The following is a 24,172-nucleotide window of genomic DNA, read 5'->3' as shown; positions in this document are numbered from 1 at the left end:
CTTATCTCCCCGCCTGTGCTTTTGTCCTCTCTTAACCTTGTGGGTTAAAATCTTTTTTTTTATTCCTTCATTGTCATTTTACTGGAATGGCCTGGGGAGGGAGACAAGATAAAACACATTTGGTCAATCAGTCTTATTGAACAGAAGTCCAGTTTTTCGTCTCACTGACCCCCAATGATCCTGTATCCCCAGGTAACTCATTTTTCTGAAGTCAACACATTCTCCGCTGCTCACGGAGATCACCCTGCCCCTAGCCCTGTGCCAGGAGCTCCTGACTTACAGGAGTTCCTGTCTGGCCTGTGCCTTGCTGCCCTCAAGGACTTGACTGAGGCCTGGAGAGAATGATTTACAGGAGGAAACAAAAAGCAGATAATAGCAGTGAGAAGCCCTCCCATCCACACAGCGCTTGTCCAATTTCAGAGAGCTTTCATATCCACGATCTCATATCATAGCCATAGATAATCACAGGATAGGTAGTTTGGTGCTGACCAAAGTCAAGACACTGCTCTGTCCCAACAGGGAAACATATTTGAAATCAGGACTATGAACCCTCACGTTCATGGTACTTGTAACTTCTTGTTTGGCTCTTTTATCTGCAGGTCCAGTGACAACTTTCTTTGCCAGGGGAGATGGAAGTGGACTGTTAGATTGGTGCTGAAGGGAAGAAGTTTGGAGGGAGGGCCCCAGGTGGGCAACATACTTCCAAGGGAGTTACTGAGCCTTCTTTTTCCTCCTCCTCCTCTTATACAGATCCAAGTTTGGAATAAAGAAAGCTGCTTCTCTGAGAACACGTACCAGTGCTCAGCTTGGTCCAAGGATAAGAAGAGAGTCAGAAACAAATAATTCTGAACACTTCAGTGGAGAATTCTCCTAAAGTCCCAAGCCAAAGTCTGTTTCATTGTCTGGGTTGGAAAGTGAGATTCATTTATGGATTTCTGCTGCCGCTTCCGTTGCAGAAATCTCAGTGATTCTAGGATTTGGCTTGCATTCTGGGATGCAGTCTATGGAGGGTAAGGGGACAGAGGAAGGGGCAACACCAATGTGCACTACAATTTAGGTTGTTGTTCAGGCAATGCGTTAGGCCCACCTGTGGCCCCAGTACCTTGAAACACTTGATGGAGCCAGAGATAAACCAGGGCACAGAAAGGACTGGGGGTAGACCTGATGGGTTCCAGAATTGCCTTCCAGAGGCTGGCTGGGGTCTGAGTTCCTCTGAGAGAGCACAGAATTGAATTGTTTAGCTTGAAGTCCCTAATACCCCTTCTTCAGCAGCTCCACTGATGTGCAGCCCGGTCTCTGAGATTATTCGTTGTCACTGATTCCAGGAACACTCTCCACTATAGCGAGCCATTGGGAAAGGTTCCAGTTGCCATGCCCTCTACTCTGCCAAGGAGAGGGTGGGATTTGGGTCACATTTGGGCTTTATTGTCATATGTTTGATACTGCAGAGGCTAAAGCCACAGGGTGGTGAAAAAGACCCCTCCTCACCAGGTAAGAGTTGCCTGGGAGCCAGAGAGGGAAATTCCCTGATTCCCTGTAGTTGTGAATCACGGCCTCTGTGCTCAAACGTACATCTCACTGCCTGAAACTCAGGCTCACAAGTGACTCAGTAATGCCTCACCTGAGCAGGGACATAGGGCAAAATGCTGGGAACACTGCAGGCTCAAGCCATACTGGGGATGTCTGAATCCCGTGACAGCTCTTTTGAGAACATAGAAGAACTGATTCCTCTAGAGCCCTTGCAGGGACTCACAAGGTGTTCTTCTTCCTCAGACCAAGCAGATGAGGTATGTCTCAAGCAAAGGAGACTTCAGGGTGGCCTATTGCCAGCTCTCATAATTTGAAGAGCCAGAAATTTCCTCCTGATCTCTACCTTAATTCCTCCGGCTTTATTCCCTTTCATTGATTCTTCGGTAGAGTGATACAAGAGTTGTTCACCGTAGTATCGACAGTGTCTAGATGCACGGGCAACTTTAAAAAAAAAACTTAACGACCAGTGCAGCACAGTCAGAATAGAGTCTGGCTGGGGTGCTGAACAGGGTCCAAGTGGGAAGAGGTCTGGGCTTGGGTTCTAGTCTTGGCTTTGTGGCTAATTTGCTATGTGACCTTAAGCAAATCACTTGACCTCCCTGGGCCTCAGTTTTCTCACCTTTAAAAAAAGGATATTTGGACTAGAGGTTGCAAACTCATATGCCTACAGAATCGGGAGATTAAAGTAAATGAGTGAATCCAATATGATGGGGTTGTCCTGACTGCTACCTGTAGACTCTCTCTAAATGGGCAGCTGTTGCCTGTTGGAAATGCTGACCTAGGCTGTCCAGAGCATTTGACTCTTCAAGAGATGCTAAGGATCTGGATGTGTATGTGAAATCTCCCAATGTTTAAAAAACTGTGTGGGGGACTTCCCTGGTGGCACAGTGGTTGAGAATCCTCCTGCCAATGCAGGGGACACGGGTTCGAGCCCTGGTCTGGGAAGATCCCACATGCCGCGGAGCAACTAAGCCTGTGAACCACAACAACTGAGCCCGCATGATGCAACTACTGAGCCCGTGTGCTGCAACTACTGAAGCCCATGTGCCTAGAGCCCGTGCTCTGCGACAAGAGAAGCCACCGCCATGAGAAGCCCGTACACCGCAATGAAGAGTAGCCCCCGCTTGCCGCAACTAGAGAAAGACCATGTGCAGCAACAAAGACCCAATGTAGGCAAAAAATTAAAAAAATTTAAAAAACCAAAAAACGTGTGGGTCAAACAAATATCTCTAAGCCAGTCTCATCCCGAGACTAGAGGATTTGAAGGGCCCTCCCAGCTCAAATTTTCTGATTCTAAAATATGTGTCTTCCAGGGAATTCCCTGGCAGTCCAGTGGTTAGGACTTGGAGCTTTCACTGATGTGGCCCCGGGGTTCAATCCCTGGTCAGGGAACTAAGATCCTCACAAGCCACACAGAGCAGAAGAAAAAAAAATGTGTCTTCCAGAGAAGATCGCTAAGAAATCACCTTAGTTATGGTAATTTCAGCTACTGGAAAAGTGAATGTCCGTGTGTGCACTCATACTTGTATGCCATTGGGCTTTTGGCTCCCCTCAAATGACACTCCCCTGGTGGTCTTCCTCCATCACACACACCTGCAGTGGACTGTTTGCTTGGTCTCAGGAGCCCAGCCCTGGGCCAGATGGAAGATTTGGCTTGTCCGGTGAGCTCATCAGCAGTAATAGACCGGCTGTGCTGATGAGATAGCCCTTCCCTTCCCCTAAGTGAAGGGAAGAGTGGCCACAAGCAGTGACTGAGACAGAGGCTGCCTGAGTCAGGATCTGGACCTTGCTGCCTTCCCAGGCCTTTGCTGGCTATGTCACTAGGCTGAGTGGGGACTAGGAATCAAGTCCACAGTATTGCACAATCACATTCTGAGATACTACAGGTTATGGGACCTCAATATCTGAATTTGGGGGGGGACATAATTCAGTCATAACACTACTCCATCATGGTCTCTAACTCATTGCTTTAAACTCCAAAACCTAAGTACCCTGCTTATGCCCCTTCTTACCTGTGACAGCCTAGTGCTTCCACATCTCATGTGCTAGTACACAGCTCACTGTAAGCGTGCACTTTACATGGACTGGAGTTCTCTGCAGCGGGAAAGGTGAGGGAACTTTTATCAAGCACCTGTTAGGGGACATACAGGCCTTGAATTTCACGTAACAGTAGATGTCTGTTTATTCCATGAGGCAATGCCAATATGGTACTTTTTATCCTCACACCAATAAAAATGGTATTTATACTGCACTTGGAAAGTGCCAAATACTGTTCCAAGCACTTTATATGAAGTAATTTTTTGAATGCCCACAACACCCCTTTGAGGTGGGTACTATTATTTACCTCCTTCTACAGATAAGAAACTGAGGCCCAGACAGCTTAAAAAACTTGCCCAAGTCTGTAGTAACTGATGGAGTTGGATTTGAATATCAGTAGTTGGCTCCAGAGGCCATGCTTTTAATCATTACCTGATAGTATTTGGAAAAGGCAGGACTATTATTCTCATTGAATAGATGAGGAAACTGAAACTGAGCAGCTAAGCAACTCACTCAGGGTCATAGGGGTAAAAGGCAGAGTGAAGGCAGAATTCCTGCCCTGTAAGCCACAGGGCTTCCCGCACAAGGGACCAAGTGTCCTGAGTCCCTTCCCAATACCCCACTCCACTTACACAGGCCCACAGGTATTAGGGCCAACCCAGAATCTCTAAATCCTTATTTGTAGTTAACCGTCTCCATACCGCAGGGTGATTATGGGGCATGAAGGAAGGGAGGCACCTTCTCGACTTAGATCTAAGTCTTTTCGACTTATTTTTCCTCCCAGTCGCTTCCAGTTCAGAAGACCACTAGCCCCAAGGGGTCAGGTCTAGACCCCAGTCCCGGAATTTTCTCAGCCCGGATTAGAAGCGGGGGAGGGCGGTGGGGAAGGGGCTGGGGGGGGCTGGGCTGCCCTGGAACACAGAGTATCATATTTCTCGCAACCCGCCAATCCTGAACGCATGGGGGCGTGGCCACACCTGGGAGGCGTGGCCGGACGGCAGATGGGTCCGCGGCGTCCCGAGGCGAGGCGCTGACGTGAGCTTGGCTTACCTGGGCGGGGAAGGTGAGGGCCGGTGTGGGACTGGGAGCGGAGCCTGCAGTCCCTACCTGCGCAGAGCCAGGTGTTGCTTGCCCAACCGGCCGAGGAGAGCAGTGGCGACGGGTGATCCTAACTGGGACTTGGTTCGGAGGGACGTTCGCTTCTGGCAGCCGGATTGAAGAAAGGTGGGGGCGCCAACGTCTGGAGCCTCGCTTGAGGGAGGGAGGACACGCCCGCCGGTGAAGAAGCGTCCCCTCCAGAGTTTGTGGGGGTGAGGAAAGCTTGCTTAAGGACATCTGTTTGTTTGGGGATACCCTCTAGGGCTGGGTGCCCATCGCTCTGCTTCAGGTAGCTTTCGGGCGGTCCTAGCCCGGGGGCGCTGGGCCCTTACCGACCCCCTACTTCTGTCGACTCCCTTTCCCTCCCGCCCAACTGGAGTGTGCGGCTCTCGGGCCCCTACCCACCAACCGTCGGGGAGCGCTAAGGCTCCTCCACCACGCTGGTCCTCCCAGCTCACCGCTCCGCAGGCCCCTGGATCCCGAAGAGGGGATTTCCCAGGCCGGCCGGCCGGCCCTTGATCTTGGTGGGTGTTTTGGGAAATCGCGCGTCGGGGCGGCCAGTAACTTTAGCCAAATCTCTCCTGGGATTTGTTTAGCACAGTCAGGCCCCTGCCCTGGGCCTGAGAGACACCCGTGAATTTCCAAGTAGCTAAGCTACTTGCCGGCGAGGGTGGCGCCGGGCGTGGTTGCTCGCGGGGGTGAGGCCCTCTTCGCCTGAAAGGGCTGGAGGCCTGGTATAGACAAGTGGGGAAAGTCTTCCAGGCCAGACTGGAAAGCAGGCCCAGGGTGCCACTGTTTACAGGGAGCCTGCTGTGTGGGAAAGGGGTCGTCCCTACCCCAGCCCTGCTCTCTTGGTGGATGTCACAAGTGGAAGCCAGGGAAGGGAGAGGAAGAAGGCGTCTGAGTAGGGGTTGGTGAAGGCTGGTGTTGACCCAGGAGAGTGGTTTTCGATGTTTGTATAATGCGTGACAGCAGCGCCTATACCCTGTAGCTCCCTCTCTCCAGCCCCCAACTTCAATCAAGCAGGGAGGCAGGGCGTGGGAATTATGGCTAGAGGTCCAGAATTTACCCCTAAACAGGGCTAAACTAAATGGAGGGAAGACTGGGGAACTTGGAAGATGGCATTTCAGGTCTCTCCAGGAGGAAGGGAAAAAGCAGGACCACGCCTGTGGCCTGTCTGCAAGAAATGAGGGTGTGTGTTTTACTCTGAGCCAAACCATTGACGACTGAATCTTGGCTTTGGGGTGGCCATGTTCCTGGAAACTAGTCTGGGCAGGGGCCGCAGAGGTGGCAGTACAGGTGTTTGTAGGGGACCTGTTCCCTGGAATGGGGGTGTGAGAGAGGATGGTTTATGCCTTGGGGAGGTTGATAGTGTCCCTGCTCAGTGCCCAGTATGAGGGGAGTGGATGGGTTAAATCTTTGTTCTTTGGCTAGTTGAATACCTGTTGGAGACACAGGCCTTGAATTTTGCTGTGATGGCAGCTAGAGATACCAGAGCTGAGTTAAACTAGGCTAAGCTTGTTCTGTGGGCATTGGGATTTGGGTGGTGAGAGTGTTCTGAAAGAGAACTCTGGTTTAGGTGTGTTTAAGGGTGGGTGTCATGCAGTCTCCTCCCTAACCACTTCGTTGGCCCTCCATGCTGCTTGGATCTTTGTTGATGTTTTTCATTTACTTTCTTGGTGTATAGAAGAAGGGAGGGACTTAGAAACCTGGGTGCAGTGGCAGGATATGGTACAGCAGACTCTGACTGAGAAGTGTTGGGTCCAGGCCCCAGATAAAACACTTTGCTGTGCCTCAGTTAACCCAGCTGTAAAATGGGGATGATAACAATGGGGATGATAATTTCATTATGAGGATGAAATCAGACACGTTAAATAAAAGCGCATGTAAAAACTGTTAAGCCTATGTAGATAGAGGATTGCTGTTACCGTGGTTTCATTAGTTGAAGGCCATCATCTTTTATATCTCCCAGTGGCCAAGAAATGTCTTAGCTTCCTGTGGTTAAAAAAAAATACTACGTAGTGTTTTGTTTTTAAGTTGTGAATCGAAACACGTCATTGTAGGAAAATGTGAATCGTATATAAAAGTACTTAGGCACGTATAAAATTCACCCACAGTCCTGTCACCAGGTAACCACTAAGAACTTCTTGTTGCATTGATGTATTATTTCTTTCCCTTTTCAACAATTCTCAGTGCTTATGTACACAAGTGCATGTTATGGTACAAGATGGAGACACTACTATACAGTCAATATTGTATGATGCCTTTTCCCCCCTTAAGTACATATTTAAACATTTTCCCAAATCCAGTAAACATTCTTCAGATGCCTCGATGTTAATGGCTACTTGATATTGCAGCCTATGAATGTCTAATTAGATATTTTTCTCTGTGATTTTGGTTGGTTCCAAAGTTTCCCTCTCTGCCTGTTCTTATAGTCTTAGGTGCTGGGTGGCTGGTGGAGGAGATCTCGGTGGACTTTCAGAAGGTGGAGAGGGTTAGCTGTGATGGAGGTGGGGCATAGAGGAGGAGGAAGCTGGGGCAGCGTTGCTCCTGTGTACTGCCATCTTGGGAGAACGCTGAGAACGCAGGGCTCTAGATCTTAGTCATCGACCTCTAAGGGCGGCTGCCTCTCCCTCCCCGTCACTCTGTGCAGTTCCTTGCGTTGGCCTGGTTGCCTTAATTTTTTTTTTGATGTGCTGTGGATCAACTAGGATAAGCCCTTTTCTTCAAAGCCCATGATCTGTCAAGAGGTGGATTTCACGTGTCTGCCGGGCCTCGACACAAGACTGACCAATATTGCAACAGAAATTCTCGAAAGTCCCTCACTAGGTGGACCAGTTTGCTGCCCACTTCCCTGTTCTCTTTGTTCTTCCCTTACCCCATCCCCCTTCCCGCAGGCCAGGACTGAGGAAGAGAAGGCTAGAACTTGCCCTGGGGAGAATATGCATTCCCTCCTCCTTATAAGGTAAATGTTCTCTGTGGTTTGATAGCTTGACTTTGCTGTCCTACAGAGCAATCTACATCAAGGCCAAGAACATGGGGGTGGGGGGGCCCTTGAATACCGGGTACTACCTCACCTGCCCACTGTGAGCTGCTCCCAGGGGGGAAGGTTTCAGTTGCAGAATTTGGTAATTGGGTCAGAAGGCTCAGGTGAGAGCAGGTCCTGCCGTGTTCTTAAAGTGCCAGTGACCGAGCTGGGTTTGAGTTTTCCCGTTTGCTGGGAGCCTGGCTGGGGAGAGAAGTGGCCTTAGGACCCACCCCTTAAGCTAAGTTCCTCGGAGGGGGAAGCCTTCGGCTGACTCAGCTGGTTTGGTTTCTGAACCGCGATCCAGGTGGGAATCTTTCTGGGTGGGAAGGTGACTTATTTATCTTCCTTTTCTCAGGTCAGTGGATGTTTGAGCAATTCCAATGTGGATTTCTTCAGGGAGTCTGATGAGGACATTGTGTTTAGTAACTAATGTCGCTCTTGTCACACAGTAGCTGACGGACAAATATTTGTTGAATGAACGTTCTTTTGCAGGCCTGTCTTTCTCACCTGAAGTAAAAACAAAGAGAAATGAGAACGCCAAAAAATCTAAACACAACACCCCAGGCAAACACTTCTCCGGTAACTGCTTTTTCCTTTAGGCACCCAATCTGGGCAGGCCTTTGTTTCCCGCTGTGAGTGCTGGCTGCCACCGAATGTTATCTGCTACGCTATGCCCTTTATGAGAATCAATTGCAGACTTTACCCAGGCTGGCTCCAGCAACCAATCAGTTCAATTCAGCCTCTGTGGGGAGGTAAACAGACCCAGGCGAGGAGGCTGTCCTAGCAGTACAGAGCTTGTCTTATGACTGGTTTTAGTATTCTATAGGGTTAGGAACTGTGGTATTTGATCATTCTAGGGCATCTTAGCTTTACCAGACTCAGATACAGGGCAGGGTTCTTACACTTTGTCTCCAGTGCTCCCAAGCCTTCTCCTAGACACTGGATTGTCATGGGGATAACCAGCTCAGACCCCCCCCCCCCACCCCGCATTTGGGTGGCCCAGAGAAAGGAAAACTGACTTGAGGCTCTCAGATCCCTGTGGATACACTGCCTGCTCATCTATGTAAGTGAGGACTTTGGAACCAGGGACCATCCCTCGCCTACTTCTCTCTTATCACGATGCTGTCATTTCTTACTAAAATATTCCCATTCACCATAGTTGTCTAAGAAGAGAGCATGCTTCAAGTTCTTGCCTATATACCTGCTGTTTCCATAACTTTTTTCTTCCTTCTCCCGAGATGAGATTGAAAAGAGCAGTTTCTCTTCTCTTCCCTTGGTACTTGCGGAAGGACTGTTTTCCAGCAGGGATGACATCATCTCTTTATTTTTCTGCCTCAGGATTTAAATAGAAGAAATGTGATCTACTTACGTGATAAGTCTGATTTGGCTAGAGCATGAAAAATAAATGGCTTTGGAATAAGAATCAAAAGAACCTTTTAACCTGTTTTCTTTTCTTCCCCACCTGGCACAGTTTATTCCCATATTTAGTTTCTTTGCTGTAATCTAGTGAAACTGTAGCTCTATCATATGGGAACAGTGGCTGGGAACTTTTCCCAGGGGCTGGCCTAATTCTCCTCTCCCCATTTCTTCCCCCTCCCGCCAACCCAGATCATGGCTCTCCACCCCCGCAGAGTTCGGCTGAAGCCCTGGTTGGTGGCCCAAGTGGATAGTGGCCTGTACCCTGGGCTCATCTGGCTACATAGGGACTCCAAACGCTTCCAGATTCCCTGGAAACATGCCACCCGGCATAGCCCCCAACAGGAGGAGGAAAATACCATTTTCAAGGTAAAGGTATTCTTTTACCATCTGACTTGAAGTGTTTTCCAGTTCTCTCAGACCTTTCTGGTTTTTTGTTCTTCTGTTTTCAATTTTGGCTTGAGGAAGTTACTAGACCCAAAATGCTCATGCAACAAAGAGAATGTTTATGATGTGGGGCGGGGGCAAACTTAGCAGGCATAGTAATTTCTCTTGTTGGGGCATGTCTGTTATGGTTGAGGCCATTCATTCTTTCCCATTGGTCAAAGCTACTCAACTCACATCCCAAGGGATCCCAGGTGTGATTGGCTAAACTCCTGTAAGTGCGTGTATGCTGTGGTTGTTCTAGAGCTCCCAAGGGTCAGCCAGCAATCAACCCTTCATTCGCTCAGGGCTCTTGCACTGGCCCGGGAATGGCTGTCCAGATCAGGGCACAGCAACTGAGTGTTAGCAGGCTCCTAACAGCCTGTAGCACGGGTGTCGAGGGCCCTTTGCAAGTTTTTCTTTTGATGTTAAAACATTTTGCCCCATCCATAACCTCCACTTAAAAATGAAAGGCGATTTAATTACAGGTTTTTATTCTACAAATATGTTTTCTTAACCGGAGAGTAGCTCTGATGTGAGAGTTATTTTGCTTCACTGAAAATAAGATTGAATCACATGGCATTTCATAAAATGTAAGTGAAACCAAAGTCTAAGACAGAAGTAGGTGGGAAGCTAGTTGTGGGAAGGGGTATTATGTGGTTTGTAACTCCGCAGCCCATGCCTCTGCTCCAGACCAGCTTCTCTGTGCCGGTCAGTCTTCCATCTCATGAGTAGCTTTAGTTCCTGCACTCCCAAGACACGGAGAAATGAGTTTCCCCATTTCTTCCCTGACTATAAGCTGGAAGTCAGAAGTGAAATCCAGTCCCCACCCTGAGCCCCTCAAGACTGATGCTCCAGGTTCTTGCTGAGACTGGGCCAGGAAAGGTGGGCTCATACCTCAAAGGAGAGCCAACTTAGAGTTGTTTCCCACCCAACTCAATTATATTGGGTGTAGAGATGAGAGGTAGAGAAAAAATTGGCCTGTGAATACTTAGAAAGTAAATGAATGCTTTTAATGTAAAAATTAAATAATGACATGAAAGTGGTAAGGAAAACACCTGTAAATCAGCACCAATTATTGGAGCTGGCATCAGAGGGGGATGGGCCTGCCCTGGCCCCGCTGGCCTCTCGCTGTGGCCTTGGTCTGAAACTGGACTTGCTGTTGAAGTGCCTGGTGGTGGCTGGCCGTTGGGGAGGAGGCTGGTTCCTGAAAGCTCCACTCGTGAGAATGTTCTGTATGCTTAGGGCTTGAGGAAAAATTGGCTGTGGGAAGCTGCTTTGTCTTACTTATATCTGTGTATCTGTTTGCAGAATGCTAAGGGAGGGCCTGGGTGTCAGGAGAAGAGTGAGGGTGCTTTCACAGATCCCAAGCTCTGACAGGCCTTTGGCAGGATATGGGGTGTGGGCAGTTCTGACTAGCATTAAGTGGGTGCCCGCTGCCTACCCTAGGTCCGTTATCTCATTTGCTTCTCGACAACACTGTAAGGGGGGGCGGCACCCTCATGTTATAGATGCAGAAGCTGAGTCTCAGAGGGGCTATGTAACTTGCCCAAGTCACACAGCCAATAAGTGGTGGGGTTAGGGTTTGAACCCAGGCCTATCAGCTCCCCCATTATCAGACGGCCCCTCCTGACCAGGAGCTGGAAGACCTGGCTTCAGATCCTACTACCATCACTTGCATGTGTGGTCTTGAACAAGTCACATAATCTCTTGGGGCTTTAGCTTCCCCTTCAGTAAAATGGGGCTAAAACCAGTCTTGCCTACCTCACAGGATTGTTGTGAGAATTGAGTGAACTCAGTGTATGGGAAGGGACTCATACATTGCCATAAAAATGCAGAGACTTGTGTCCATTTTAGGAAGAGAAATAGGGACCTGCCCAGTGACCAGACTCTCAGAAGCAAGACTCAGAATGGGTTTGAATAAGGGATGTTTATAAAGCACAGCGATTGCCACGTGGTGTGTACCACCCTCTGCTGCCTCAGCCTCAGGTTCTCTGCATCATCTGAGTGGGCCCTGGGGAATGGCTGTGTCGTGAGCAGGATGTTAGTCTGGCTGCTCTCTGTGGAGGGGCAGGGATTCAGGGAGCCACAGAAAGCTTGCAGACCTGGGCCAAAGTCAGCACAGCCCAAGCCAGCTGGATGGGGCCAGAGGGGGAGCGGGCACGGAGGATCCAACAAAGAGAGGGGAAAACGTGAGGAGGCAGCAGCCAGGTACTGCCAGGTGCAACTGGAGATGTGCCTCTCCGACACTAGGGACTGGTGAGGCTGAAATCCCCTACGGGGATTGGATGGAATGGAGCCTGCTGAGTGCCCAAGGGCAGCAGCTTTGTCAGACTGCTTCATTCCATACTGCGCATCAAGTGGAGGAGCCCCCAGGTCTGAGAAGATGATAAGAAGAAATGAGTGAATTGGAGGAGAAGAATTTAGCTCGGCTATTGGGAGAAGCTTCCTCGTGATTGTGAGGCTCTGCAGGGATTGACTGAGGGAGACCAGAGAGCTCAAAGGATGGGGCCAGAAAAATTCCATTTCGGCTTGAGGAAGCGGTCTACGTTCAGGAGCGGAGGCGGGGAGTTGGGACTGGACAAGCGATATGCCCTGTCCACTTGAACAAGCTGCCGTGTACTTCCAGATCTTGAGTCCTCTGCAAAAGACATCCCCCTTTTCTGCACCAGCACATACGTCACAAGCCCTGAAGAAAGTGTAGACATCTGAGATATGTTCACAATGGGGGAGGGCTGATATCCCGTGAACAGACACATAAATGCCTGTTAGACCTGGAAATTGAAAACCAGAGAGGCGGGGCCACACTGGTTTTGGCCCAGGCCACCAGCCACTGGTGTTCCCAGCAAAATGTTCCCAATGTGGGAGTTTGAGGAAGCAGGGAAAGGCAGGTGGTGTGAGTTTATTAGGACTTGACGCCCTCAGCCTCCCACTGAGGCAGGCTGAACCCCCAGAGCGTGCTTCCTGCCCTCCTATGGTCTGCTACTCCTAAAGGTACTTGGTTTCAACAGTTTTTGTGCATCAGATGGAAGACTGAAGGGAGAGGGAACAGCAAGCCTAAATTCTTCATATCATACGGCATCTCCCTTTCTCTTCTTATTATATAAGCAATTCATGTGAAAAATAAGTCAAAACAAAACAAAATTACCTGAAATCTTGCTATCCAAAAGTTACCATTAGTATTTTGGTGTATATTTGTTCCAGATTTCTCTTTATTTTCAACCCTTCATTATGGCCATTGTAGCCTTGACAGATGATGCTGGCACAAGCACTTGAGACGAGGCTCCTCTTTTTAAAATATTGTATTTGCATTTGGCTTAATTTCTCTCAGGCCCTGCCTTGCCTGGTCCCCAGTGTGGTGTTTCCTGCTGCAGTCTCTGTAAATTGGAGTTGGGGTGATGGGGCGGTCAGGCAGGGCTGTGTGTATCTGTGTCTGTATGAGGGAGGGCGGGCACACTTTCCAGTGTTTCTGGGCAACAAGCAGGCACTCACTGCAGTTTCCTATCCCTCAGGCCTGGGCTGTGGAGACAGGGAAGTACCAGGAAGGGGTGGATGACCCCGACCCAGCTAAATGGAAGGCCCAGCTCCGCTGTGCGCTCAACAAGAGCAGGGAATTCAACCTGATGTACGACGGCACCAAGGAGGTGCCCATGAACCCAGTGAAGATATATCAAGTGTGTGACATCCCCCAGCCCCAGGGCTCTATCATTAACCCAGGTGAGACCCCAGCTGCTGGGGAGAAGGTGGACAGTGTGCCGGGTTCCGGGCTGGACCCTTAAAGCGATAGTCGACTTGAAAGTCGCCTCGCTTACAAAGTTGAAGACTGGTAAAGCAAGAAATCCTGTCCCTAGAAAGAACCCAGAGAACAAAAGATATAAACTCAGCAAAGTCTTCCTGCCCACCCAGTGGAACAGTAAAGCATTAGAAAGAAGAGGGGGTATTGAGTTCTGTAAAAAAATAACTTCTCTTGGGACTCAACACTGAGAAGAGAGGCCAGATAGTTTAGAAGAAGGAGGGATTAAAACTTAGAAGGTCTGAGTTATAAACCTCGTTCTTTCCATTTCACTACTTGTGGGACATTGAATCAAGTCATTCAACCTTTTGAGCCTCAGCTTCTTCCACTATAAAATCTGGGTTCTCATCTTTCCTGTGTATTTCAAAGGCTGTTCTAAGAATCAATTGACATGACATTATGAAGGCTATTAAGTTCTCTTTATAAATGATGGGTAAGTGATCATTTAATTTGTATGGTATTTTTCCTAGGAGAATACCACCTGATCCCTATGTTTACTCTATGTTTAGCAAGTTCCGACTAAGAGCCAGATTATTTAGACTTGACCTCCAGTGAATCTAGTGAGGCTCTGCCATGAGGGAAGGGTCTGTCTTCACATTAAGCTTACAAAGGAGAGAAGCTGTGCTCCTTGGGTCCTTAGAAGGGATGCTAATGTGTAGAAAGGGGTTTAGAGTAGGAATTAAAAGATTTCTAGGAGAAGGGAGTAGGGTCTGCAGCTCCTGGATAGGGGAGGGGATGAGAGCTTGCACTGGGGCTCCGTAGGAGGAGCTGGGAGTGGGGTGAACACCCTTGGTTCCCACTCTTTGGCATTGAGGGTGCACACTGAACCCAAGGAGCCTCTGTGCTGGCAGTGCCTAGCTTGAACAGTGGGTCAGCTGCAGGGATGACAGTGCAAGGTGAGCGGCTCACCTGTGACCTTTGTGTGTGTCTGTTTCTCGGGTAGGATCCACTGGATCTGCTCCTTGGGATGAGAAAGATAATGATGTGGATGAAGAAGATGAGGAAGATGAGCTGGACCAGTCACAGCACCACGTTCCCATCCAGGACACCTTCCCCTTCCTGAACATCAATGGTGAGTGGGGTGGGGGGTGGGACAGAGGCATGGAGAAGATGTAAGGGGCTTTGATTTTGCAACCGTTGACACCATATCCACCGTTGCACTGGGAGCAGCGACCAGGCCCTGTGGCCAGGCTGCCAGTCTGTTAGCAAGTAGGAGTCATAGGCAAAGGAACTCCGTAGGCATAGTTATCCCAGTGGGGTGGCTTCTAGGCAGAGAGAGCATCTTCTGAATCTTATGTGATAATTCAGAGAAATTAAAAAATTAAATTCATTCTCAATCCCGCATACAAATACACAAGCTGTTATAAATTTTGCTGATTTCCTTCAGGCCAAGTGCAGAGATCATTTTCGTGAATTGTAGGCAAACTCTTCTGCTATTTCCCTCGGTATAAATTTTCTGTCACTGCCTTAACAGCGTCTGCTAAGGCTGTATCATGGGAAACTTGTGGCTCTACAGCTCTTAATACTAGGCTCTGATAAAATTTATCTACTAGAGACTTTTATCTTTTTTTTGAATTGACTTTTTGAATTCACCTTCCCAGGAAAGATGAGTTTAGAGGTTGCAGGGTCACTGTGAGACAGAGCAGGTACTGCATCTCCCATTGCACATTCTGAGGGTGCTCAAACACAAGGTGAATTGCTCTTCCACAGCATCTTCACTTGAACTTTTCACTGACATGCTCCTAGTCATATGACTTGCATTCAGTTGAGTAGCTTTTCACTACTTTTCTAAGTTCCATCTGGCTGCTAGGGTCAAATGAGATACTTTTGCCACCTAGGAACTTTAGTATATCAAGATGATTCCTGTAGGATTTTGGAGTACCCTGCTCTAGGTGATGCCCCTTCTCTTGAGAATCAGGAAATGACTCGTATCTGTCTACTTGCCCTCCTTCACTTACCCTGTCATTTATAACTTTGCAACCAAGTGATGAGTAAAGACAACGATCATAGAGCTCTCTCAGGTTAATACTGCTACAGCTACATTCCCACTTGGTGCAATTTTAAGATTTGGACATTTGGAAATGTGAGATCCTTTCCCAAATCTTTGGCTGACTCATTCTGCTATTCTCACCCCTTAAAAGGATGCAACCCATTTCCAGAATCCTGATTTCCCCCCCCTTTTTTTTTTTTTTTTTTTTTTTGCGGTACGCGGGCCTCTCACTGTTGTGGCCTCTACCATTGTGGAGCACAGGCTCCGGACGCACAGGCTCAGCGGCCATGGCTCAGGGGCCCAGCCGCTCCGCGGCATGTGGGATCTTCCCGGACCGGGGCACGAACCCGTGTCCCCTGCATCGGCAGGCGGACTCTGAACCACTGTGCCACCAGGGGATCCCCTCATGTCTTTTTTCGGTACGCGGGCTTCTCACTGCTGTGGCCTCTCCCGCTGAGGAGCACAGCCTCCGGATGCGCAGGCTCAGCGGCCATGGCTCACGGGCCCAGCCGCTCCGCGGCATGTGGACCGGGGCACGAACCCGTGTCCCCCGCATCGGCAGGAGGACTCTCAACCACTGTGCCACCGGGGAAGCCCCCCCTCATGTTTTTTTAAAGCTAATGTTGTGTGGCCTTATGTTATGGGCCACCTTGGATCCTTTATGGAAACATGTGAACATATATTAAAAATAAAAAAGTAAAATACATAGATATAACCAGACTCGTACACAAAGGGTCAAAGAAACCTTAACCTCTGTGATTTCAGAGCTGTTGGGCAGAGGAAGAAGAATTGTTGAAGAATAGATGCTTAAAAGGTGAGGCTAGGAGGAAAAATCTGTAAACTTTGGAGTGAGCCAACTTTGACAATAGCAGGGATATAGGATGTGTTTTTCATTCTCTCTTTTAAAAGCTTTAACTGGATACTTTTGAATAAATAATACTCTTACATGGTTTAAAATTCATAATGGTACAAAAAGGAAATCAGCTGAAAGGTTTTCCTTCTAACTTGTCTGAACGAACAGCTCCTTCCCTGGAGGAGACAGATCTTTCCAGGTTCTTGAGTATCCTTCCAGATGTTTCATGCATGTAAAAACGTATGTGTTTGTTTTTAAAGGAATTTCTATACATTAACACTTATTCGAAGCTAATCAATCAATTTAGTTGAGTTCATTTTATGGAAGACAACCAGTTTCTGTTTAATCGCTGGGTTCAAATTTTGTAACAGGGAGTCTCTCATTCATGCCTGCTCTAATTTAACCCCAGAGAGTACCCACTTGTCTGTTAATCATCAGCAAATGCATGTTTTCAGAATTATGAGTTTATGAGAGAACTAATAAGATTAGGAAGCAGAAGCAGGGGAACCTTATTTCTTTTGGTGTTTGTTGGGGGAATTACTGATGGGCTGCCACACTGAGTCGTGGTCCAGTGTTGGACCTTTTAGATTTGAGAGCTTCGGACCCAGGTGATATGCACGTGTGGTGCTCCTGCCTGCTCACCCACATCCTTCTTTTCTAGGTTCTCCCATAGCACCAGCCAGTGTGGGCAACTGCAGTGTGGGCAACTGCAGCCCCGAAGCAGTGTGGCCCAAAACGGAACCTCTGGAGATGGAAGTACCCCAGGCACCTATACAGCCTTTCTATAGCTCTCCAGAGCTGTGGATCAGCTCTCTCCCAAGTAAGTGAGCCTTGATATTCTAGGTGGATCTTCAGCTCCTATTACAGTCCATTTCCTGCCCCACCTTCTGCCTCCATTTCTTTGCCATGTATAGAATAGTCCCCCAGGCAGCCTCTGTGTCTGGTTCCTGGCTGGCTGATGAGTCACCAGCCCATACCTACTTGCCCATGGGGGTTCTCTGATTGGTGCTGTGCAGCTCTAGGTTACTCACCTATTAGGTGGGTGGAAGGCCTGGGTTTATCAGTTTGCCCAGGGGATTTGAGGACAAGGTCAGTTGTGGGTTGGGGAAGTTAATGACTGGATTTGATCAAGGAGGCTCTTGGGTTTTGAGGGACTTTAGGACCCAGAGAAAATCTCTTTCTGAATGGGGTACAAATTGATCTCAGTGAAGAATCATTGTCATTGCACCTCCCTTTCACACTACATATGGTAGGGGAGGTGCCAGGGGAGTACTAGCATTTTGTCCAAGAGGCTGATAGCTTTGATAAGACCTATAGGGTTCAATGGACACTTGCTGAGTGAAAATTTACTTTGTTGTGCACTGTGTCCTTCTGTGATATATTATTAGAACATATCAACAGTGTGTGCTCATCTGTGTAATTTTCAGAAATATGCCTTGGTATTTCTTATTGTTCCTCTGGTTTCTTTAAACAGTGAGTCAAAAATGATACACAAACCAGATGCTGCCTTAGTTTTCAGCTCCTTCCAATGCCTTTTGATGTAAAGACTCAGTCAGTACAAAATGGGGAGACCAGGACCCAGAACTTTGGTTGGAGAAATTCTAGCTGTTAGGGTGTGGTGACTGAACAGTGATAGTATAGATGGAATTTGAGCTATTTGCTTCAAGGCAGCCTCTTGAGTGAATATTCCAGGGATATGTTGATGTCTCCCTTTGTTGCAGGAAGGATAACTATGGCAATGGCCTTCCTGAATGCTGGTTGAAAGGTGGCTTGATCTTGATGGACTTGCATGAGTCCTAGGGATGGATGGGCAGAGCAGCAGAGCAGGACTCTCACTGTCCCCCCTCACCTTGCAGTGACTGACCTGGACATCAAATTTCAGTACCGTGGGAAGGAGTATGCACAGACCATGACGGTGAGCAACCCCCAGGGCTGCAGGCTCTTCTATGGAGACTTGGGTCCCATGCCTGACCAGGAGGAGCTCTTTGGTCCCGTCAGCCTGGAGCAGGTCAAGTTCCCAGGTCCGGAGCACATCACCAATGAGAAGCAGAAGCTGTTCACCAGCAAACTGCTAGACGTCATGGACAGAGGACTGATCCTGGAGGTCAGCGGTCATGCCATCTATGCTATCAGGCTGTGCCAGTGCAAGGTGTACTGGTCTGGGCCATGTGCCCCATCGCTTGTTGCCCCCAACCTGATCGAGAGACAAAAGAAGGTCAAACTGTTTTGTCTGGAAACGTTCCTTAGTGGTGAGTCTTTTTTCAGACCATTGATGGTGGGAACTGCTCCCTGCAAGTATGTCTTCCTCCTTCCTGCCCCCCTTTCCTATCTCTGCAAAGATCTTAACCAAACAGTTTCTTCTGGAGGAAGTCACAGTAGAAGGGGACCTTGATTCTGAAAAAGAAAAGTGACGGGCAACAAAGAAGCGTGTTCCACTCCAAAGCTGTGCATTTGAAGCCAGTTTTAGGTGGTTATGGCTCCTTTATTGGCAGAAGAAGACAGCCTTGTTATTGCTCCCCACATTCTACCAGCTTATCCTTAACTTTGGAAGGTGACCCTGTTCATCATAATCAGCAAAACATATACTCTTCTCATTTGGGACACATTTGCATGGCAAATTTAAGCAGACATATTTAGGGAGAGCACTGAGATGTGAATTTTCCAATGTGATTTGAACCCTAAGTCTGGTTTAAGCGGTGTCCAATAGAACTCTCTGAAATGATGAAAATGTTCTATATTTATGTTGTTCAATATGGTAGCCACTACCCACATGTGGCTATTGAGTATGTAGATGTAACTAATGTGACTAAGGAACTATTTAATTTTTTTTTTTTTTTTTTTTTAGGAACTATTTAATTTTAATGAATTTAAATTCAATACCCACATGTTGTGGCCAGTGGCTACTATTCTGGACAGTATAAAAGAAAGTGTTTACTGAGTAGGTGTGGAATGACCCAGTACCCCAAACTCCATGCTCTTCCATGTTCTGCAGATCTCATTGCCCACCAGAAAGGACAGATAGAGAAACAGCCACCATTTGAGATCTACTTATGCTTTGGGGAAGAATGGCCAGATGGGAAACCTCAGGAAAGGAAACTCATCTTGGTTCAGGTGAGGAGATAATAATGTGTCAACAACTCTTTGCCTTTTTATCAATGCTTTAGCCCCTAGGTCTGGGCTTGAGCCCTGAGTGAGGATCCATCAGACTCTGTGGGTTTTAATCCCGTCAGATGTAGCAACTTGAGCTTTGTACGTTGTACAAAGTAGGACCAGGCTGGAGAATACAGTGTCCTAAAAGCGAGTGACTGATTCAGGGGAGACCTTATTCTCTTACTGACGTTAGAGTCTTGCTGAAACCTAACAGGCTATGACTCTTTCTAGCTCTTTTAGTAAAACCTTTTGAGGTACTTTTAAGAACGTGTTCTCATTCTGGAAAATGGCAGCAAGACCACTTGGGTCTGGCTGTGGATTTGTGCATCAAGACAGTCAGCAGATGAAATTCGGGTAAAAGTCTTGCTAAATAGGCAGTTATTTATTTAGGCATGTGATGTGATGCTACTTCTAGGTTCTTTACCTTCATTTGAACCACATTCTAAAGTGAACCTTGGCAGGATGGTCCAGAGAGATGAAGGCATAGTCTGTATCTAGACATTAAAGTGGTGGGTTCCCCACAGCCTCACTGGTCCTTCCGTCAATCTTGGGCCCCTCCTGCTGTTTAAAAATACCCTTTCCTCAGTGGATAGCTGTGTGCTCTGTGTCCTGAACAGGTCATTCCAGTGGTGGCTCGGATGATCTATGAGATGTTTTCTGGTGATTTCACACGATCCTTTGACAGTGGCAGTGTCCGCCTGCAGATCTCAACTCCAGACATCAAGGATAACATTGTTGCTCAGCTGAAGCAGCTGTACCGCATCCTGCAAACCCAGGAAAGCTGGCAGCCCATGCAGCCCACCCCCAGCATGCAACTGTCCCCTGCCCTGCCAGCCCAGTAATCATGAACGCCATCTTCCTTCTCTTTTTTACAATATTGTACATATGGATATTTTTTATTAGATTTAACCAGCTTTTAAACCTTTCTTCTTTCTAACAATATTAGTACTCTCTGACTCTCCAAATATGCCTAGCTTTTAAAGTTGATTTAATTTATGGAAAAATCACCCTTCATACTTTCCCTTTCTTTTTTAAACCTTCCCATGGTAGTGTAATGTAGTAGAAGGAGATTTGGCCTGGGAGTTTGGACACCAGGGTTCTAGCTGCAGCTTTGCTTCCAGTGGTGTGACCTTGAACCAAGTCATTTAGCCTCTGGGCTTCAGATTCATTACTGTAAAATGAAGGAGTTGGAATGATGCCTGAAATAATGCCAGCTTTAAAACTCTGACTCAGTGACTTCCTTCTACTTGTACAAGGCAAAACTGCCTGGAACAGAACATTTCTGCCTTGTTCTTGCACCACATTTTTTTTTTTTTTTTTTTGCTTTCATTAAAGTTCCCTCAAGCACTGATTTGTCCAGGATTGATCTCCGTTTGACCTGTTCTGCTAGTATAGTAAGCTGGCTCCCTGATGGGGGAAGAGGGAGGGAGGGGCGCCGGCTGGTTGCTTGGGAACCAAGCTAGATATCTAAATAGAAATAGGTGCCAAAGTCTGAAAGTCACCCAGCCTGTGGAGTAAAAACTCACACACTGAGCTTCTAAGGGGAAGGTGTTGATGTAGAGGCTTAGGGATTCTGTAGAAGAATTGGCTGTCAGGTTTTCAACTTATCACCACTGAAATACGGGCATACCTCGGAGATATTGCAGGGCTAGTCCCAAACCACTGCAATAAAGTGAATATTGCAATAAAGCAAGTCACAAATTTTTTGGTTTCCCAGTGCATATAAAAGTTATGTTTACATTATACTGTAGTCTTTTAAGTGTGCAATAGCATTATGTCTAAAAGTACAAATGTGCATACCTTAATTAAAAATACTTGGGGACTTCCCTGGTGGTGCAGTGGTTAAGAATCTGCCTGCCAATGCAAGGGACATGGGTTCGAGCCCTGGTCTGGGAAGATCCCACATGCCACGGAGCAACTAAGCCTGTGCGCCACAACTACTGAGACTGCGCCCTAGAGCCCGCGAGCCACAACTACTGAAGCCTGCACGCCTAGAGCCCGTGTTCCACAACAAGAGAAGCCACCGCAATGAGAAGCCTGTGCACTGTAATGAAGAGTAGCCCCCGCTCGCTGCAACTAGAGAAAGCCCGCGCACAGCAACAAAGACCAAACGCAGCCAAAAATAAATAAATAAATAAATAATTAAAAATAAATAAAGATACTTGATTGCTAAAAAATGGTAACCATCATCTGAGCCTTCAGCAAGTCATAATCTTTTTGCAATAGTTACATCAAAGATCACTGATCACAGATCACTATAACAAACATAACAATAAAAAAGTTTAAGTATTGTGAGAACTACCAAAACATCACACACAGACATGAAGTGAAAAAATGCTATTGGAAAAATGGCGCCAATAGGCTTGCTTGACGCAGGGTTGCCACAGATCTTCAGTTTGTAAAAAACACAGTATTTGCAAAGTGCCATAAAGCAAAACGATAAAATGAGGTATGTCTGTACCACTGTGTGTGTGTGGTAGACAACAGTATGTAACTCAGTGATAACCTTTGGAGAGGATAGAGCTCTCTTGTTCTTTTTTCCCTTCTTTGAGGAAGACCTGAGAGTGAGCTGGGCATCCAGGACCAGCTCCTGTGACCACAGAGGAGACAGGGACAGTTCCTCCTTGTATGGAGATGTTTACAGTCTTCCTGTCATTTGGAGTTTTTGTGGATGGGAAAAATGGGGTGTTGAATGTGTCAAGGTCAAGGTGAAGAAGGGCTGGGCAGTGCTTTTCTGGAAATGGCTCACCTAGCACAAACCTGCTTGCCTCCCTTCCTGGTGGAGGTAGCTGGGTGTGAACATTTAAGGTGAAGAGTGTAGATTAAGGTGTAGAACATTGCAGCTATGGCTACAATTAAGGTGTAGAACATTGCAGCTGTGGCTGCCACAGACTGGTCTGATCTATTAACTTTTGCTCTGTCCCTGACCCTTTGACTCTGTTTTGTTTTTGTTTTGTGTTTTAGGATGAAATTATACATAATTTAAACTCCAGGACCTAAATGGAAAACAAGATGCTTATCTCTGGTTGCAGGTTCCAACCCTCCTGAATACTGATACCTATGTGTGCCATGCCATATTAAGAAAGTCCATGTCTGGTCTGCTACCCTTAAAGCAGGCCACCTCCTACTTGCTACTGTAGTTGAGCTAGCTGTAAAGTTGGGCTAGCTTTATTTCAAAAACCCCTCAATCACAAGTGGCAATGGACTTATTTATTTTGAAAGCTTAAGCTGTGGTTTTAGGGTCTCTAAGGGACCTAGTAGTATCTGCTGTTACTAAAGCATGATCAAGAGAAATCTGGGTGCTCAGGTGCTCAGCTGTGAGCAGAAGTTGGGCTTCTAGAGACCAGGAAATGTGCAAGGTATAGGAACTTGATATTTTGGGGGCATTCTGTTGAGTGGGTGAAGTGAGGGATTTGGTCTTGATGTCTGGCTCCCTCTGTCTCTTATCTGCAAAGCTCAAAGTTAAAAAGAACCCACAGAAAATACATTGGGAGGGCAACTGCTGGATCTGGGCTGGGCCCTTCCCCTTCTTCTGTGAGATGCTAACAGCCAGGCTGTACACCTGGGTGGGGGCCCAGAAAATGTGAGCTGGCAAAGGGTGTAGAGAACAGTGTTCTTAAGTGCCAAGAAGGATTGAACTTTTAGTATGTGACTGTAATGAAAAGCTGATGAATATGGTAGAGGAATGGATGAGTGGTTTTACGTAGTCTTAACCCAGTAGTGTAGTTTCTTCCTTGTTCTTTATCCTTTTCAGAACACTGGGAGAGTGCATGCAGGGCTCTCCACTGATCTCCCTCAGTGCTCCTTCTGTGGTCCTGATGCCAGGTGTCCTTTCTTGGAGACTCAGCCTGCTATCTTCTTTGGTGGCTACACCGCTCATTCCCTTGGTGTTTTCTACTTCCTTGCCTTCAGCTTGCTTAAGACTGGGAAGGGAGTTAGGTGGTGTCCCCAGCTTTTCATTTTCTCACGTCCACCCCGCTAAACTAGATTAGCTGTAGGTGTAAATTGGGAGGGCAAATGTTGGATCTGGACTGGTCCCTTGCTCACATAATTAGGTCCCTGGCTATATGTTCCCATAGCACCCTATAGTTCCTCTTTCAGAGTAATCAATTCCCTTGTAATTACTCAGTTTGTGTCCTGCATGACTACAGACTTGCTGGAGGTAGGGACTGTTTGTCTTGGACTTTGCTGTCAGCCCTTAGCACAATGTCTGGTACATAGCATGTTCTCAAATATTTATTGTTAGAATAAATGCATTAACTCAATACGTCCTTCATTTCAGAAACTGATTGCTAACTACCATGGGAAAATAAAGTAAATATGGGGATGGAAAAAATTCTAAAATTAGTTTCTGCTCTGCTTCTGGCTCCACGTTAGTGTGGGAGCCCCTACAAGCTGGACCTCCTTCCAGGCTGGCCCCACCTTTACTCTACAGTGGTCTCTTCACAGTCTGAAGATGCCACCAAGGTACACCCAGGAGTGAAACTTCCAGTGTAGGTGACTGCAGTTCCCTTAGCCTCTGCCCTGCCCACGTATCAATAAATTTGGGCTACTTCTTCAGATACGAATTTTCTCAAGAAATTCTTTCCCTTCGTGGTATGGGTCATATCACTGGTAGTTAACCTTTCAGTGAAATAACTTTTTCTTCCTAATGACCTGAAAAGCTTCTGCACCTCTGCCTCTCATTTCTCATGTGAAGTCAGCAAACTGAATTCCTCAATTTGAGCTCCAAGAAGGTGGGGTTTTTGTCTGTTTTCTACGCTGTAATACTTCCAGCGCCCAGAAGCATACCTAGCACACATTTGTTCGGAGTGAATACTCATGCACTTCACACCCTGCTTAGAGATGACAAAC

At 47.4% G+C, this 24,172-nt stretch overlaps 1 protein-coding gene across 5 annotated transcripts; it reads left to right on the top strand.

Moving 5' to 3' along the window:
- The first annotated feature begins 4,610 nt into the window (after positions 1–4,610).
- IRF6 (interferon regulatory factor 6) lies at positions 4,611–22,469 on the top strand. Of its 5 annotated transcripts, none has more exons than XM_019952276.3 (8): positions 4,611–4,791; positions 9,302–9,478; positions 13,045–13,249; positions 14,269–14,397; positions 16,830–16,988; positions 18,025–18,417; positions 19,161–19,279; positions 19,936–20,669. In XM_019952276.3, exons 2-8 carry the CDS (start codon positions 9,305–9,307, stop codon positions 20,158–20,160), a joined length of 1,404 nt encoding a protein of 467 aa, XP_019807835.1. In that variant the 5' UTR covers positions 4,611–4,791; positions 9,302–9,304; the 3' UTR covers positions 20,161–20,669. The 5 variants fall into 5 exon arrangements, with proteins under 5 accessions (XP_019807835.1, XP_019807838.1, XP_019807834.1 ...); XM_019952275.3 differs by having other exon boundaries at positions 4,612–4,877; XM_073802858.1 differs by lacking the exons at positions 4,611–4,791; positions 19,936–20,669 and adding exons at positions 4,891–8,272; positions 22,283–22,469.
- The last annotated feature ends 1,703 nt before the right edge of the window (positions 22,470–24,172 follow it).

Source organism: Tursiops truncatus, chromosome 1, assembly GCF_011762595.2.
Source record: "Tursiops truncatus isolate mTurTru1 chromosome 1, mTurTru1.mat.Y, whole genome shotgun sequence".
Lineage (NCBI taxonomy): Eukaryota > Metazoa > Chordata > Mammalia > Artiodactyla > Delphinidae > Tursiops > Tursiops truncatus.
This window is presented reverse-complemented; position numbering and strand designations above follow the sequence as displayed.

Coding starts and splice junctions, on each gene's coding strand:
- IRF6 (XM_019952274.3), top strand. CDS start 8,222: ATGAGAACGCCAAAAAATCTAAACACAACACCCCAGGCAAACACTTCT. Junction 14,398..16,829: donor CCCCTTCCTGAACATCAATG/GTGAGTGGGGTG, acceptor CTTCTTTTCTAG/GTTCTCCCATAGCACCAGCC. Junction 16,989..18,024: donor GTGGATCAGCTCTCTCCCAA/GTAAGTGAGCCT, acceptor CTCACCTTGCAG/TGACTGACCTGGACATCAAA.